Below are 18,040 nucleotides of genomic sequence, written 5' to 3' on the forward strand. Positions count from 1 at the left end.
ACTTCCATATATCCTGGCTTCCCAAGTGGACTCATCGATTCGTAGGTTGTAAGAAAACTTGAGATGGCTCAACATGGTCCGGCCTAATAGATGTGAAGAAGAAGCCCCGCGAGCGGGCGCTTCCCCTTCAACACCGATGGCACTCAGATATCCCGCCGGTCGCAGAGGTATGGACTGGCTAGGTTTTTCGGTTGGAGATGGTGGATCGCACCGGTGGCGGGATCACGCAAGAGTATTCTGCCGAAGACATCAAACAGGCCGACTTGTCCATCGTGGGCTTTCCAATTCGCTATTACTTTTTTCCGTCACCTCGCTCGCTTATTTCTTATCTAATTGAATTTATGATTTCCAGCATTTGTAGCTTCCACTATGAGATTTTATAGGACCACTGTCAACTGTTTTAAAATTTTAAATTGTTAAATGAAAGAGTAATTTAATATTTATATATTTTGTAACTCCTCATCACGCTTATTTTGGTCTTTTTGCATTGTACTTAGCGATGATATATTTAATTGAGAAGGCAAATGAGATTTGAAAAGATTTGAACTTAGAAACTCCTGTTTTGATACCATGTCAAATTTGGTGGAACCACTACCAACTCTTTTAAAAGTTCAATTTGTTAAATGAAGGCGGCCGACTTGCTCTGAGACCATAACAGATTTGGTGGGATCACCGGCAAGTGTTCCAAAAGTTTAAGTTGTTAAATGAAAACCACAAACTATTCTAGAGCTTAAGTTATTAATGAATGTGTAGTTTAATATTTAAATATTTTAACACTTTCCCTCGGGTGTAGGGAGCCTTGACCTAACCAAAGGGTAGAAATATGTAAGTGGCAGGCAAACATGGACTTAGAAGATTCGAACTCATGACATCCTTACTCCGATGTCATGTGAGATTTTATGAGACCATTGTCAATTGTTTAAAAAGCTTAATTCGTTAGATGAAAATGTGATTTAATATTTAAATATTCTAACATCTATCATTAAAATGAGACTTTCATATGACAAGAGAGGCAGAGTTAAGATCAATAGTAAGTCATTCTAAAGTTAAGAACCTCTTTTTCTTCCTCAATGTGATTCTAAGTGGTTCGACGAAAATGACTTAGTCAACGGAAAACACTTTTCGATAATTGAAAATTCATACATAAAATTAAAAAAGGGAATTCCTAAATATAAAGAGGTAAAAACATTTTTCGGAACATCTTGAATTTTTTATATATTAATATATTAATATCTTAATATTTTAATTTTTCATTCTCAATTTTTTTTTTTTTTTTTTCTTCTTCATTAGTGAGTCGCCGGGTCAAGCCTCGCCAGATCTTGGTGAGGCTCAACCCGGTGGATGATAATGAATAGAAAAAAAGAATAAAGAATAAAGAAAAAAAAATGAAAGTATGAAAACAACACAATATAAAAAAAAAAAAAAGGTTCAAAATTTGGATTTTTTCTTTGTCTCAAATAAAGTCATGAAATGTAGATCATTTTTCAAATGAGATCAAAATACCAAAAAATGTTTTCAGTCATGTATTACAAATAAAGGAAAACAAATCAGTTTGTAGACAATAATTCCTTTTCCATGGAGTTTTCCAAAAAACCAACGCGCCGTTAGAGTGCTTTGTAAATGTATTAATATGACACAATTGAGATGCTTGGAATGTCAGTTATTTTGGAGAATGACAAAGTGAGGGCCCATTTTAGTTCCCATGGTGACTTTTCCTAGGGGACCATCTTGAAGAAGGTGTTATCATGTTATGTATAGCTATAGTGACGCGACGTAATTGATCCATCTAGTGATGTGCTCCCAATTAATTTCATATTAAGATGTTGAAAACTCCTACGCATCTGATGCGCAAGAATACCGACAAACAGATCAAGGTCTATTGAGATGACAGCTTAAGAATCTGCAAATATAATCAAGCTGCCGACTCCGAATATGAGCTTTGCTTAATCATACAGACGGCTACAATTTAGCCAGCAATCACCATTAGTTTTTATTTTATTTGTTTTGGTCGGATCAATCATCATTAGTTCATTAGAATTATTACCATACTTCACGTATATAAATTGATGATTAGATACTTCCATAAGCTCATAGCTTCCCGAGAGGACATATTTCACAAGGAAAGAATGGGTCAACATGGTCCAAGGCTGGTTATCCCGATTGACCTGAAGAAGAAGCCACATGAGCAGGTGCTTCCCTTGCACAACCGGTGGCACCCGGAGATCCCGCCGGTCGCTGAAGTACGGGCTGGCGAATTCTTCAGGGTCGAAATGGTGGACGCCTGCGGCGGCGGTATTACACAGGAGTACTCCGCTGAGTGCATCAAGCATTATGATGCTTCCTTTGTGAGTATTTAACCACTCAGTGAATTGGATTTTCTTTGTTGTTTACCAGAGAAATTGAGCATTCCCAGTTTCGTTATTAACTACCGGTCTCAATGTCTCATATAGATTGATACCATGGCCATTCTTGGAGTAGAATCTCCTACGTCGTTTACTGTATCTGCTCAAAAAGTTACTATTGTGAAAGGGAATTTAAGATCTGACCGAAAAAGAAAAAAGGGAATTTAAGTTACTACATACACCAGTATAGTTACTACACTCATTAATGGCTCCTCAAACATCGAGATTAATGAAGATTAGTGTTAGAACATATAGGCTTCTCTTGTCCCACATCGGAAGAGTGCTAAACCCCTCACCTCTTCCAAGCCTGTATAAAGGCTTCACTTGTAGGTCATTCCTTCTTATCATAGTATTAGAGCCAAGTTTATGCGGTTGCCATAAATTAGATCTTCCGCATCAGAAATTAAGACAAAGCTTTCAATCTACAATAATGTATAGAAGCAAGGTTCGAATTGCATAAGTTAAAATGTCACTTTCTACCCTTTGCTTTATTGTGGTAGTGGGAAGTGATTGCAGTAGCTTTCCCAGCAGGTTTTATAATTGAATGCGTGAGTTATCCCATGGGATTGGCTTAGTAAAAGAAGAGTCTCGCTCATTGAATATTATACTATTCTAACTAATTGTCTTCGCCATTGCCGAGGTGCTCCTAAACCTTTCTTACTTATGAAGCAGCGCCGGGCATCTAAGTTGGTATGGAAGAACTATGGCTAATAATGTACAAGTGAAGTTTTTATATAGACTTGGAAGATATAACAATATAGACTTGGAAGAGGTGAAGAGTTTAGTACTCTTCCGATGTAGGACAAGAGAAGCTTATATGTTCTAACAATTAGTAGTGCTAATAGACTTGGCAAAGAAGCCATGGGACCAAAAACTGCTCTCTAGGACCACTGGCTCCCCGAAATACCCGCGGCCACGGTGGTTACGACCGGTGAGCTCTTTAGGGTAGAGATGGTAGATTGGACCGGACTGGAGGGGTTATAAATGATGATGATCCCGCACTCGATGCGAAATTCATAGATCCGACCACGGTAGGTGCCGGACAATGCGAAGAAAGCTGAAATAACGGTCTCCAACTCTTGCTTACACATCAAGTGAAGGCAATAAAAAGACAGACTCAAAATTAAGCGAGACTAAAGACTGCGTGCTATGAGAGACTTATCTATAGCGAGCTTTTAAGCCCATCGCAAGTGAGTACCTCGGTAGAGTTGTCAATTCTGATCGTGTAATTCTGATCCAGGTTCATTACCCGAGTGGACCGATCAGAGTTCTGGATAGAGATGGAGTTCCGGCGAAGCTGGGCGATCTTCTCGCTGTCGAGATATGCAACCTGGGTCCTCTACCGGGCGATGAATGGGGTTACACAGCAATGTTTGACAGAGAAAACGGAGGCGGGTTTCTGATAGATCATTTCCCTTGCGCAGCCAAAGCTATATGGTATTTCGAAGGAATCTATGCATACTCGCACAAATACCGGGTATATATCCTAATTCTACATGCTTCGTCTCTTTCAAACCTAATGCCTGATGCATAGCAACATGTTGAAATTACTGTATCGGATTGCCTTGAGGAATGACAATTTTCTACATGAAATCTTAGGTGTGAGGTTTCCAGGTTTGACTCACCCTGGATTAATTGGAACTGCACCATGTAAGGAACTCCTGAACATATGGAACGACAGGGAAAGAGAGGTCGAAGAAAATGGACCGCAGAATCTCAAGCTATGTGAGGTCTTGCATTCAAGGCCACTAGCAAACTTACCATCAACAAAAGGCTGCCTCCTTGGCAAGGTACGATAAAATTAACTATAGCAATCGATGCAAACGGTAGAAAGCCGTTCAATGTCGAAGCATGCATAGGGCAATCTAATCTGCAAATTCGTCATTAACCAACGGCTTAAACTGAATATCAGTCCTGGTATCAACCATCCTTTAGATTCAAGGAGGCACTCCTGAATGGGAAAGGATCGCGAGGGAAGCTGCAAGAACAATTCCGGGAAGAGAAAATGGGGGAAACTGCGACATCAAAAATCTAAGTAGGGGTTCAAAGATATATCTCCCAGTTTTTGTGGAAGGAGCAAACCTCAGCACCGGCGATATGCACTTCTCTCAGGGCGATGGTGAGATCTCCTTCTGCGGGGCGATCGAGATGAGCGGCTTCTTAGAGCTCAAGTACGGTCCATTTCTCATCTCTTCGCATTCCATAACATTATAGTTCAATAGAAGCAGTGACCATCGATTTAAAAGCGTAAAATAGCACCACTAGCAATGGTCAAGAAGCAAAATTCATAAACTAACTGAGAAGTAGCAAAAGTACTCTTTAACAGTTGAAACAGTTGAAACTCCATTTAGTTCTAAACACATTTGTTTTAGTCAAACAGAATTTGAGACATTGGCAAGCAGAAACTCGTAGAGCTTCGATAGTAAATGCCCAAGATCCGATCACAATGCTCATGGCAAGGACTGATGTCTGCAGGCTTATGATTTATAGAGCATCCATCACCTATGACCTTTTATCCCCGACTTCGACCAACCTTTTTCTTTCCGAATTTACTCTCATTCATCATGCAACACATTTAATGTTAGACGGTATTCTTGGCTTCGCCATCCATTAGATGCGAAATCATCAGGGGAGGGATGAAAGAGTACCTGACACCAATGGGACCGACTCCCCTCCATGTGAACCCAATTTTCGAGATAGGACCGGTGGATCCGAAATTTTCAGAATGGCTGGTGTTTGAGGGGATCAGCGTTGATGAGAGCGGAAGGCAGCATTACCTTGATGCCACCGTCGCATTCAAGCGGGCAGTTCTAAACGCCATCGACTACCTCCCCAAATTCGGCTACTCCAAGGAGCAGGTATGCACATATGCTATAGAAACCTAAACCGCTACTCGAGACAGATGCAGAAAGTTCTCTCGTCAGTCCGATCGGGGTCCGGTTAAATATTACCCTGTGTCCCACCTGGGTTCCACGTCATTCAATGGCTGTGATCATGTGATCCATGGTGAATAAGATTAATACAGCCAAAAAAGAAAGGCTCCCAACAGAAACCCATTCCTCAAATTTAAGTAATCTTAATATAGTCTTTATAGTGTGACTGATACAAACACATTTCCTGACAGATGTATCTTCTACTGTCCTGCTGCCCATGTGAAGGAAGGATATCTGGAATTGTGGATTCACCTAATGCTGTAGCAACACTAGCAATCCCCACATCCATCTTTGATCAGGTACTTCTGTCACAAACTAAGCTCCTCCTCCTCATCCTCCTCGGGTGATGAACTCGACGCATTCTGATAAAAAGACCCCGTTCAACCAGAATCTACCGATAGTTCGCTCATAAAGTGGCGAATGGCTGCAACAAATAGAAACTAGATGAAACATGCTACTCCTCATGATTTTGATGGCTGGATGTATATTCTTTTCCATCTTCCACCACCTTTTTATCCATCAAAATTGAATTTGATTTCCTTGTCCTTCTCTTCGCTTTAGTCTTCCGTAACTTATACCGCCGAACATTGCATAAAGCTTACTTTTCCATGAGTGTTTTCTTGCCCTACCAATCCGGAAGCAGATCAGGATAACCTTCCCGAAAGTCCAGATAGCATACCGTCTAAAGAAGTGTATTTATTGCAGGATATTCGTCCGAAGAACAAGATTCCAGTAGGGCCTCGGCTAGTCAGGAAGCCAGATGTCCTAAAGTGCACTTATGACGGGAATCTTCCTATAACAAAGAACCTCAGCGCCACTATGTAGTCTTCGCTCAGGTGGCCAAAATCACAATAGTCAAGGAAACCATATGTGGCGCTCCTCTTCCTATTCCACCTCTACGAAGTATAAGTTTTTGAAATTTTCAGAAAAAAAGTTAGAATCATTATGATTCCTACGAGAAAAGGGTGGAATAGTCGTGCTTTTCCTTGTTACTAAAGTTGGTAGCTAATAACACTTCTGAAGCAGAATTTCTGCTTCAAAACTTTTAGAGTAAGGATCCATTTGATAACGCAACTTCTGAAGCAGAAATTTATTTGGTTACGCAACTTTATTTTTCTACTTTCGAAGTAATGTTTTGCTTCGGAAGTTGTTTTCGATCGACTTTCAGAAGTAAAAAAATAAAATCACTTCTCTTTCAGAAGTAGAAATCTCTCGACATTAATATCTCTCTCATTTTATCCTAACTCTCTCTCATTTCAACTTCTTTTCATTCTCAACGCCTCTCTCTCTCTCTCTCTCTCTCTCTCTCTCTCTCTCTCTCTCCGCCGCGAATCATTCTCTATAATCACTCCCAACCACGCCTCCACCATCGCTGCCCATCACCGAACACCGCCGCCACCGCCACCCGCGGCCGCCCATCACCGTCGCCGAAATAAAAAATATAGATTTTTTGTTTATTTTTAAAAAGTGAATAGTACTTTTAATAATAAAAAATTATTTTGAAAAATTAAAATAACTTTAATTGCACGAAAGTGTTTTAGTAATATAATTTTTGTAATAAATTATTAGAAAAAAATATTCTATGATTTGGTTAAATGTAGAAGTATTCAAGTAATACGGGGATGGGTCAAGTATGGATTGGGTTAGGTATGGCTCGTTAAATTTTTTTATTTTTATTTTTTATCAAAAATAGGTTATTAAATTTGTCTTGGATAAAAATATGTCAAAATTGGTTAAATAGGTCAATATGGGTGGACCATATTCAACCCGACCAAATCTAACCTAACTCGACCCGACCCAATCCACCTATTTGATATCTCTAGGCATAAGTGAGGAAGCACCTGAACTATCCATGCTTTTAGCGTGGATATATGAGCTCGATCATCGTATCCATTAATACAATTTTTTCAAAAATTCGGTCCCCATTTGTATAAATAATTTAATGAAAAATTATACGTAAATCCTTCAATATTTGTATTTCACTTTTCTCAAATAGAATGTATTTTAGGTTATGATCAATAATTTTTCATAGAAGATTTTGTGTTAATAATGTTCCGGGAATTTTTGTTCCGTAAGCACAAATTTTGTTTTGTTATCAAACGTTTTTTTTTGATCGAAAATCAACTTATGGAGCAGAAGTAGAAAAATCAATTGAAGTAGAAGTGTTGCCACGCACGCCCTAAAATGTAACCAAGGCAACAAATTGCCAACAAAGAACAATTCCACTAAACACGTACAACCAGGAGAAAATTCTCAAACAAAGCACAACCTTAAAAACTTCGACACAATTGCCAGCATAATCCTAAGATTCCCATTTTCGCGCCCACGAATCAGGATTAGACAGAAGCATCTTTCTGTGGCAACAGGATAAGGTTGTGAAAGAACGTGATCATGGCGAGGTCCATCCGATTGGTCAAGAAAAAAAGATGTCATTCAGTTTTCAAAAGAACTAAAGCTGTTGTCATCTCAAGATGAACTTGCAATCAAACGGGATGGTTTGCATCAGCATATGGGTGCGATGTTGAGTCAATATCCAGACAACCAAGTGAATCGACTTTAGCGAGGGAGAGACGTTGAAGTCTCATCGAATACGTGTCACCGAGCATCTTGGCTTTGGCTATCCTTTTCTTTGGAGAGAATCATTGAGAGCCACAATGCAAAAGTATCATTGATTCGCTGAAGATGATGTCTCCAAACCCTAATTTTTTTTCATGTTCCATCGGAAACGGAAAAGCCCCCAAGTTTGGAGATCAGACTATCCTAAAGACAGAATGCTTCTGATGATTTGGGTCTATGCTGCAGACGAATTGAGGGGCTGACGTTTTGTGTGGCCATCTAATATCACTCAAGTTTAAGGCGATATTTTATAAGATGAGAATAAAGCGAACTATCAGAGATTTTTTCAATCGCCCTCTTTTATGTTTAATTTAGTTATTTTGACATTGTCTATGATTAAGAATATATATTTCTACTAAAGTTCCTAATGTAGAGTTATTTTTTCTACTGTTTTGTTAGGGTTTGCTTCTAAGAAAAAGCCAAGACAACTTGTACTTGATGATTTGATTAATGAATAGTTTGTATTTGACCTTTCTTCTTTCCCACCTGAATTGGCATACCTCTGTTTCTCCTCCATCTTTCACGGTTCCCATCCAATTTTTTTCGGGGAAATTACCAAAAAAGTCTTAAATCTATTGCAATTGTGTCAATTCGGTCTTCAACCTTTTTTCGTTGCAAATTCAGTCTTAAACATTTTGTAATTGTACCATTTCAATCAATCCGATGGATTTTGCCCCGCCGTAGCCGACATGGACGCCGGCCGACCGGCGACCTAATATTTTTGAATTTTTTAATGATTTTTTAATAATTTTTCATGTTTTTTCTTTTTCTTTTCTTTTTTCTTTTCCTCCCCCTCCCCCCAACCAACCCCCACCCCCAACCGGTTGGCATAATCCGGCGACCGGCCGGAGGAGCGACTAGCCGACTCGCCCCGCCACTGCGGGGGTTGACCTCGCGATCGCCGGGCGAGGCAACGACGGCTAGGTTGAGCCTCGCTCGACCGTGGCGGGGCTCGACCTCGCCGGCCCGGATCTAGGCTTGCAAGGTCGACCCCCTCCGTGGTCGGTCGCTGGATTATGGCAACTAGTTGGGGCTGGGGGTGGGTATTTTTTTTTTTTTGGGGGGGAAGAAGAAGAAAAAAAACATAAAAAATTATTTAAAAAATATAAAAATTTATTAAAATCTTAGGTCGCCGGCCGATCAGCATCCACGTCAATCCCGGCCGGCCAAAATTTGCCGATTGGACTTAAATGGCATAATTACAAAAATTTTATAACTGAATTAACACAATTGCAATAGGTTTAAGACTTTTTTGGTAATTTTCCCAATTTTCTTCTCCACGCACTTCCGTTATTCATCAATTGGTATTGGAGCTAGACTACTTTATCATCACAATCCTTTGTAGCACAGTCCTGAGCCACTAAATACCAATATATAAAATTGAGTGTAGTAGAAAAAACAAAACGTTAGCTCATTGTTGTGGTTGTCATTGTTGGCTTCGTCGTTGTCTGATCGTATAAAATCATAGTAGGTCCTGTCTCAATCGAGCAAGGTAATCATTCGAACCGAAGGTCATGGATGTTCACTAGATGACAAGTGACAGCAAAATTGATCTCCTAACAATTATTTTCCCATCACGATCTCCATCGGTATAGGGGTGGTCCATCCACTAGAAGAGAGAGAAAAATCAAACCTTTGGAGGTGTCAATAATGTCCGTCAAAATCTTCCACCTAATTCTGCATATCTAAAGCAAAACTCTTCTTGAGCCTTTGCGCCATCTCCTGAGCTCCGAGAAATACCCACACTTCCATAAGTTTTGTGGACTTTATTATCAGTTCTTGAATTTGGGAGAGAAGACGGGAATGGCTCAACATGGTCCGCGGTTGGTCATCCCCATAGACGTGAAGAAGAAGCCCCACGAGCAGGCACTTCCCCTTCACAACCGGTGGCACCCGGAGATCCCGCCAGTCGTGGAAGTCCGGACCGGCGAGGTCTTCCGGGTGGAGATGGTGGACTTCAGCGGCGGCAGGATCACACGCAACTACACCATCGACGACATCAAGCATGCTGACCCGTCCATCGTGAGTTCTTGGAATTTGCTGTTAATTTCCCCCGACACGTCTCTCACTTGTTTTCTTATCTAATTGAATTCACGATTTCCAGTGTTGTATCTTCTATCATTAAAATGAAACTTTCATATGATGAGAGAGAACAGAAGCAGGGGGGGGGGGGGGAGGAGAGAGAGAGGTAAGTAAGGTCAATAGTAAGTCATTCTGGAGTTAGGGGAACTTCTTTCTTTTTTTTTCTCATTCTGATTCCGAGTGGATCATTCAGAGAAGGATCCCAAGCTCAGAAAAAATTTCTTCATTTTGGGGGGTTTGGGACCATTGGAGCCAAAGGTGTAATATATAGCTATATTGACGTGACGTAATCGATCAATTATACTTCGTGTAATATGCATCTGAACTATTTCATACTAAAATTTTGAAAACTCCTACTATTAATTGACTTATCTTCCCGAATGAAAGCATCCGATGCACAAGCCAATCCAAGTTTGTCATCAACTAATCTAAGAGAAGTGATATAATTTTCACTGCCAACAATAATGTTTAGAAACCCATTAACTTTAAAAAAATGTCACGTCGGAGTCCCGAAGGATTTGCAGCATCGGAAACCCACCCATAAAAAGGCTTAGCACTTGATTCACTCTTTTTAGGGTTAATAACACAAAAAATCCCAAACTAACACTCTTGTAACAAATTTATCTCAAATTAATTTTTTGTTTACTAAAAATCCACAACTGATATACTTGTGACCCTTCTTTAGATTTCATTAAATTTTATGGTCAAATTATTGAATTGGATGACCTGTGGTATTTGACAAGTGTACCAATTTAAGATTTTTACCCTCCGTTTGTCACATGTATACTTGTTTGAGATTATTTTTTTTTTGTGGTATTGACCATAACGGAAGATAAATTTGTTACAAGTGTACCATTTTGAGTTTTTTTATAGTCAAAAAATTAATTTGAGTAAATTTTTCATAAGTGCATCAGTTTAGAATTTTTCGTAATTAATAAAAAATAATTTGAAGTAAATTTATCACAATTATATCAATTTCGAATTTTTTATGTAATTAACCCATTTTCCTAACACCGTTAGGAACTCAATCGAGACCAAAATCAAATGCGACGGATAGTCATCTGCTTTCTAGCACGGGTTGGACCCGTTTGTGAATATACTCCCCCGACCCAATTGAGATTCTTAGGACAAGATGACAAAATGAAGGGGGTTCCATTTCACCCTATGGTAACTTTTCCTCCTCGGGGGACCATCTGAAATGGGGTCACCCCAATTTTGTCTTCTACTAACAATGTTAGAGAAGTCAAACCTCCTCTGTCCCAATGCATCACAAATTTCATTCGGTACCTTTAGTCCCCAATCATCGCCTCTTAGATTCTAAGCTCTGCAATCTTTCATCCACATCCGTAAATGGCTCCTCCAACACCAAGACTAGTAGTGCCGATAGACTTGACAAAGAAGCCATGGGACCAAAAACTGCCCCTCCACAACCGCTGGCACCCCGAGATACCTGCAACCGCAGCAGTCACAAGCGGCGAGCTCTTTAGGACAGAGATGGTAGACTGGACTGGAGGGGCTATAATAGATGATGACTCTGCACTCGACGTGAAATCCGTGGATCTGACGACAGTAAGTGCCGGCCAATCCTAAGAGAGCTAAAGAACAATTTCCAAACTCTCCGCTTACAAATCAGGTGACAAAAAGACAACTGAAAGTTAAGGAATAGCCGAGACTATGTGCTATGAGAGACTTTCTGTAGGGAGCTTTTAAGCCTTGCGAATATAGAGTTGTTGATTCTGGTCGTTTGCTTTTTATCCAGGTTCATTACCTGAGTGGACCAATCAGAGTTCTGGATACAGATGGAGTTCCGGCGAAGCCTGGTGATCTTCTCGCTGTCGAGATATGCAACCTGGGTCCTCTACCGGGCGATGAATGGGGTTTCACAGCATCATTCGACAGAGAAAATGGAGGCGGGTTTCTAACAGATCATTTCCCATGTGCAACCAAAGCAATATGGTATTTTGAAGGAATCTATGCATACTCGCCACAAATACCAGGTACACATCCTAATTTTACATGCTTTATCTCCTTCATACCTAATGCCTAGTGCATAGTAACATGTTGGATTTATCCTATATCAATTTGCCTGGGGAATGATAATTTCCAATATGAATATCAGGTGTGAGGTTTCCAGGTTTGACTCACCCTGGAATAATTGGAACTGCACCATGTAAGGAACTCCTGAACATATGGAACGACAGGGAAAGAGAGGTCGAAGAAAATGGACTGCAGACACTCAAGCTATGTGAGGTTTTGCATTCAAGGCCACTAGCAAACTTACCATCAACCAAAGGCTGTGTCCTCGGCAAGGTACGATACCATGAACTCGTAGCAATCAACGCAAGGAATAGAAAATCGTTCATATGAAAGCATTCATAGGGTGATCTAATCCGCAAAATGGTCATTATCAACTGCTTAAACTGATATCAGTCCCGATATCAACCATCATTTAGATTCAAGGAGGCACTCCTGAATGGGAAAGGATCGCGAGGGAAGCTGCAAGAACAATTCCGGGAAGAGAAAACGGGGGAAACTGCGACATCAAAAATTTAAGTAGGGGTTCGAAGATATATCTCCCAGTTTTTATGGAAGGAGCAAACCTCAGCACTGGCGATATGCACTTCTCTCAGGGTGATGGTGAGGTCGCCTTCTGCGGGGCAATTGAGATGAGTGGCTTTTTAGAGCTCAAGTATGGTTCATTTCTCATCTCTTTGCATCACGCAACATTATAATTCAATAGAAGCAGTGACTATTGAATTAAAAGCGTAAATTAGCACCCCTAGCAATGGTGAAGAGGAAAAATTCATAGACTAACTGAGTAGTAATAAAGTACTATTTAACAGTTGAAACAGTTGAAACTTCGCTTTCTTCTAAAGAAAATTTGTGTTAGTCACATGGAATATGAGACATTGGCAAGTAGAAACTCATATAGCTTTGGCAGTAAATGCTCAAGATCCAATCATAATGCTCATGGCAAGGACTGATGTCTGCAGGCTCATTTCTTACAGGGCATCTATAACCGACCTTTTTTTCCCTGACTTCGACTACCTTTTTCTTTCCAAATTTTCTTTCATTCATCATGCAACAAATTAAGGGTAGGTCTTCCTTACTTTTGGGTACTAAACAGTAATACTGGCTTTATGGTCAACTAGATGCGAAATCATCAGGGGAGGGATGAAAGAGTACCTGACGCCAATGGGACCGACTCGTCTCCACGTGAACCCAATCTTTGAGATAGGACCAGTGGAGCCGAGATTTTCAGAATGGCTGGTGTTTGAGGGGATCAGCGTCGATGAGAGCGGGAGGCAGCATTACCTTGATGCCAGCGTCGCATACAAGCGGGCTGTACTCAACGCCATCGACTACCTCTCCAAATTCGGCTACTCCAAGGAGCAGGTTTGCACATCTCTTACAGAAACCTAAAATCGCTACTCAACACATATGCAGGAAATTCTTGCCTGGGTTCGATCCACCAAGGACCAGTTGAATCTTTTGGTGGTTCCCACTTCGGGTCCATATCATTCCTCAGCAGTGATCATGTAATCCATGGTGAATCGGATCAAGACCAAGAAGAACAGAAAACAAAGACACCCAATCCTCAAATTTCAGCAATCTTGAACAGTCTCTCCAGTGTGACTGACAGAAACACATTTCCTGGCAGATGTATCTTCTACTATCTTGCTGCCCATGTGAAGGAAGGATATCTGGAATCGTGGATTCCCCTAATGCTGTAGCAACTCTTGCAATCCCCACGTCCATCTTTGATCAGGTACTTCTGTCACAAACTAAGCTCCCCCTCCTCATCCTCCTCAGATGATGAACGCAACGCATTCTGATAAAAGACCACGTTCAACTAGAACCTACAGATAGTTCGCTCATAAAGTGGCAAATGACAGCAACAAATAGAAACTAGATGAGACATGCTACTCTACTTGTATATATTAGATTGCCAAACTACCAATTAATTTTGATGGCTGGATGTATATTCTTTTCCGTCGTCAACCACCTTTTCATCCATCAAAGTACATTTCCTTGTTCTTCTTTTCGCTTTAGTCCACGATAACTAAGGTTACCAGATATTACATGGGGTCTATCTTCCATGGGTTTGTTTCTTGCCTATCAATCTCGAAACCACTCCAGATCACTTTAAAAAATTTCAGATAGTATGCCGTCTAAGAAAGTGTTTTTATTGCAGGATATTCGTCCAAAGAACAAGATTCCAGTTGGGCCTCGGCTAGTCAGGAAGCCAGATGTCCTGAAGTGCACTTATGATGGCAATCTACCTATAACGAAGAACCTGAGTGCCACTATGTAGTCCTCGCTCAGGTGTTAACTAAAACATTGGTGCTTGCACCTCTTCCTTTTCCACATGTACAAAACATAAGTAGACCTGAGAAAGCAAGAAACATGTTGCTTCTGGACATCCTCTACATTTCGGTTAAGTAATGGATAAGCTTCTTACTGAGCAAGGCCAATCAGATAAACAATCCGATACAGATACATCTGCTGCTTCATCGTATCATCAGCATTAATAACCCAAAAACCCTCTCCAAGGACCAAGCGTTCCTCATTGGTTTACTCTTTTTTTGTTCCTAGTAGTAATGCAAATAGCCGGCAAGAAAGAAAAATCCCACTCCATTCAATAGTTATGGGGCGATATCAGTTAATTTTGTTTTCGTGTTTTTGTTCTTTTTCGGTCAAGAGAGATATCAATGGATGTTTGTTCCTTCATATGACAATGCAAGGAAAGCCCATAGATAATGCAATAGCTTAGATTCCACTAAACAACGCCAAAAATGTCGCATAGGTTATGCACAAAAAGCCTTCAGTCATATCTTACATCAATTAGAACAGGTTAACACTATAAGCTATGCAAAATTTTGAACCAAGAGACCTTTTCTCCAAATAGATTAAGGAGAGGAAAAAGAACGACCTCTGCAGAACAGAATATCTAAGGAACTGTAGTCGAATATGCAAGAACAGGAAGGCTGTTGGGATACGATCAATAGTATATCGAAAGCGTTCGATGGTGCCGGAGTGATGGGCTCTGGACACCACATGACCAAAGCCAAAGATCTAACTCCACACTGAGAACCTGAGACAAAAGACACCTTCTGTTTCAGAAATATGAAAGATGAGTTGAAAAGGTGCTCTAGAAAAGGAATGTTTTCTTTATGACTAGTTGAATGCATACAGCCCTGATCTTCTAGAGAAAAAAATAAAGAATGTGGACTACTAATTGAATTAACACTAATGCACTCTTGATCTTCCACGCAGATTAGCAAAACTTCACTTAGCTACTGGACAACATATTCACGAATTCTAGTATATACAGAAGAAATTGTCACTTGAATCAATTTCTACACCAGCAGCAGCCTTATCTGTGCCATGAAGATAATGCCAATCATCTCATGGTATTTAATTGCAGATATTAACAATTGCTCTAAAATTTGGTCACTCAACCCCAGCCTCTTCAGATGAAAGTTTTTTTTTTTTGGTAAGGGCCTCTTCAGATGAAAGTTCAACAACTATTATGCTGATAAATTGATATCGACACATGAAAGAGGTCAACATTGCCTTGATGTACAGATACATTTCTCTTTTTCCTTTCTTATATCACTTAATAATCACCTGATATAAATTAAGAGACGTAATCTGTATTGAATAAATTATAAAACTTACCAGACAATCATCTAACCATGGAGTGATGCAGAAAATACTAATTTCATTCAGAAAATGCCACAGTTGACTAAAAGTTGAAAAGTAAAAAAATAAAGCTGAATGAAGTGATTACCTGTTTTCCCAATTTTTTACTCATTAATTCTCTCATTTTCTCCACAGCATATATAGAACAAGCTCGCAACTCAATTTCCTCCTCAGTGCCAGAAACTATTTCATTGTTAGCCTCAATGGTGCTCATCAGGGCAGAACTATATTTTAGGACTCCCAGCTGTTGAAGCACAGCTGGAACAATGTAGTCTGCAAAAATAGTAAGTGAACCAATATCGTGAAATTCACCATATCCCTGGCCCTTGAATGCTCCCCATAGATCGGCTGCAAATATCTGAGCTCTCTTATACAAGAATACTTGGTGGCCTTTGTACACTGAATGGTCTCGAAATCCTAGCAAAGTAATATGGTTAGCTTTGGCATTTTCGTTGAATGATCTTAAAAAACGACCGTCTTCCTTTCGTAAAATATCTACCCAATCATAGTTCCAATAGAATTTAGAAGAATAACCGACTGAAAGAACAATAAAATCTCCATACCAGGAAAGTAACGGGTAACAAGAGCTACAAGCTTTCCCGCTGACTTCCCGCATGACTTCACAAGATTCGATGCTTTACCATTAAAGCTTCTTTCTAATTCATATCCAACCTACAAGATGAAACTTCAAGATATCATATGCATCAAATTCTACCATCAAAGGCAGATTATTCCAAATTGATAAACAAACAAATAATAACAAGACAAATTGAACTGAATCCAACACTCCAATCATTTCAAAGCAAGTATACCTCATGCAGTAAACGAAGCCGTTCATCCTCCAAAGGTAGGGGCCTCGGCCACTTCAACAATTCACGTAACTGAGGACCTAAGTCAGTGAACCATTTCATCAATAAATTCTTACTTAAAACAAGCCTGCATAGATGGAATTACCAAGATACGTACTAAAATCTCATCTCAAGCATAATTACTTAATTATAAGTCTCCTCTAAACAAGATGCAAGCCGAAACTATCTCAAGCAGAGAAAATCTGCCTGGCTACTAGGCATATTCAAATGTACACTTGAGTAAATAAGAGTGAGAATTCTCATCCTTTAGCACGTGATGTTTAACCATGAGTAGTGGGCAAGCTAGAACGGCTATTGTTGAGTCAAAATTTAAAGGAACATATTCTAATCACAAAATGCAGTTCAAATAACCAAAGTTCAGTTCAATTAATACAAGTCTTGTTATTTGACGTTACCATTGATAAAATATTTATCGACTGCTTCAAAGACGAAACTTTGCTTGAGTTCAAGCAAACAATTATAGTTAGTAAGAAAAATCAAAGCTCGCAACCGCTACTACCAGAATCTACTAATTCTTGTTTTGCTAACTGGATTGGATTCACCAACGTAGTGTAAGAATCTATAATAGGAACCACCACCCATGAAATGAGACATGTTAAAAAATACAGCAAATTGATGCACAATGGTTAACTAAATCAATTCATAGTGTACCAATGCCAAGCGGATCAAATATCTTCTCATAGAATCAATAAACAATATACAATATACTTATAAATGGCAATGTTATGGATCATGATACAATTGGGAGCACTAGAACTGGAATAAGAGGATGTCAAATTACCAGTGTACTTTTGTAGGCGATCAGCATCAAATGCAGATTCGTCTTTTTCCAGAGCTTCCTTCAGCCCCAAAGCCAAATGATCGTAACTCAAATCCTTGTCTATCACACATGAACAAAGAGACAAGATGTTCATTAAACATTGAAAAATCATGTCGTTTCCTATTCGGAAATCCACACCACCATCAAGTTATTTAATCTAATAATGTCACTAAATTGTCCTCTCCTGCAACTAGCAAAAGTTTTGGCAATTTACAAGTTGATAAGAACAAAAAGCACGCCCTTTCAATCTGCAAAATGCCGAGCATGGTTAAAACTATCGGCACTCTTCCTGAGCGGCACTCTTCCTGAGCGTAAATAAAATGTTACTGTCCACATGCAACCACTAAGATGATATAGATATTTCTGCATGGTGCTCTAATCTCTGCTTTCATTTCCCTTGCTCTCAAGGAGATATTTGTTCCATTCTTCTACTTTCACTGCAATTCATGATATATTTATCCTTTCATCTTTAGTTATAGTCGTTGGACATTGGATCTTAATGCACTAAAAGAATAAAATGCAAAACATCATTTCATTCAGGGTTCAGATCAATCCCCAAAAAGACAAGAGAGGGTCAACACACAGTTTCTCAATTAAACAAAGAAAAGAAAG

The 18,040-nt window shown here is 39.7% G+C and overlaps 4 protein-coding genes across 9 annotated transcripts in view; 2 read left to right on the forward strand and 2 right to left on the reverse strand.

The window, feature by feature from the left end:
• Positions 1 to 14,533, forward strand: LOC115747097 (formamidase-like). 2 transcript variants are annotated; one of them, XM_048273368.1, is made up of 8 exons: positions 1 to 32; positions 9,721 to 9,973; positions 11,793 to 12,030; positions 12,153 to 12,343; positions 12,487 to 12,722; positions 13,186 to 13,429; positions 13,695 to 13,802; positions 14,229 to 14,533. In XM_048273368.1, the coding sequence occupies exons 2-8, from the start codon at positions 9,755 to 9,757 to the stop codon at positions 14,346 to 14,348; spliced, it is 1,356 nt and encodes a 451-aa protein (XP_048129325.1). In that variant the 5' UTR covers positions 1 to 32; positions 9,721 to 9,754; the 3' UTR covers positions 14,349 to 14,533. The 2 variants fall into 2 exon arrangements, with proteins under 2 accessions (XP_048129325.1, XP_030539015.1); XM_030683155.2 differs by lacking the exons at positions 1 to 32; positions 9,721 to 9,973 and adding an exon at positions 11,311 to 11,602.
• On the forward strand, positions 3,727 to 6,259 carry LOC115747098 (formamidase-like). The gene is made up of 6 exons (XM_048273369.1): positions 3,727 to 3,879; positions 4,002 to 4,192; positions 4,338 to 4,573; positions 5,017 to 5,260; positions 5,527 to 5,634; positions 6,041 to 6,259. The coding sequence occupies exons 1-6, from the start codon at positions 3,837 to 3,839 to the stop codon at positions 6,158 to 6,160; spliced, it is 942 nt and encodes a 313-aa protein (XP_048129326.1). The 5' UTR covers positions 3,727 to 3,836; the 3' UTR covers positions 6,161 to 6,259.
• LOC115747095 (BTB/POZ domain-containing protein NPY5-like) overlaps positions 6,604 to 18,040 on the reverse strand; it is a 23,170-nt gene continuing 11,733 nt past the window's right edge. For 4 of the 5 annotated variants that reach the window (XM_030683153.2, XM_048273366.1, XM_030683151.2 and 1 more), the window contains exon 6: positions 6,604 to 6,658. The gene's annotated coding sequence lies outside the window, so the exon portion shown is untranslated. The remainder of the gene's footprint in view (positions 6,659 to 18,040) is intronic. The other variant, XM_048273367.1, reaches the window with a different exon arrangement.
• Positions 14,777 to 18,040, reverse strand: part of LOC115747099 (queuosine salvage protein-like) — a 4,530-nt gene continuing 1,266 nt past the window's right edge. The window contains exons 3-7 of the mRNA XM_030683156.2: positions 17,390 to 17,488; positions 16,552 to 16,628; positions 16,303 to 16,411; positions 15,828 to 16,156; positions 14,777 to 15,128 (exon numbers count right to left, since the gene is read on the reverse strand). Coding sequence (XP_030539016.1) covers positions 15,036 to 15,128; positions 15,828 to 16,156; positions 16,303 to 16,411; positions 16,552 to 16,628; positions 17,390 to 17,488 — 707 coding nt within the window. The 3' untranslated portion in view covers positions 14,777 to 15,035. The remainder of the gene's footprint in view (positions 15,129 to 15,827; positions 16,157 to 16,302; positions 16,412 to 16,551; positions 16,629 to 17,389; positions 17,489 to 18,040) is intronic.

Source organism: Rhodamnia argentea, chromosome 1 (genome assembly GCF_020921035.1).
Source record: "Rhodamnia argentea isolate NSW1041297 chromosome 1, ASM2092103v1, whole genome shotgun sequence".
Classification (NCBI taxonomy): Eukaryota; Viridiplantae; Streptophyta; class Magnoliopsida; order Myrtales; family Myrtaceae; genus Rhodamnia; species Rhodamnia argentea.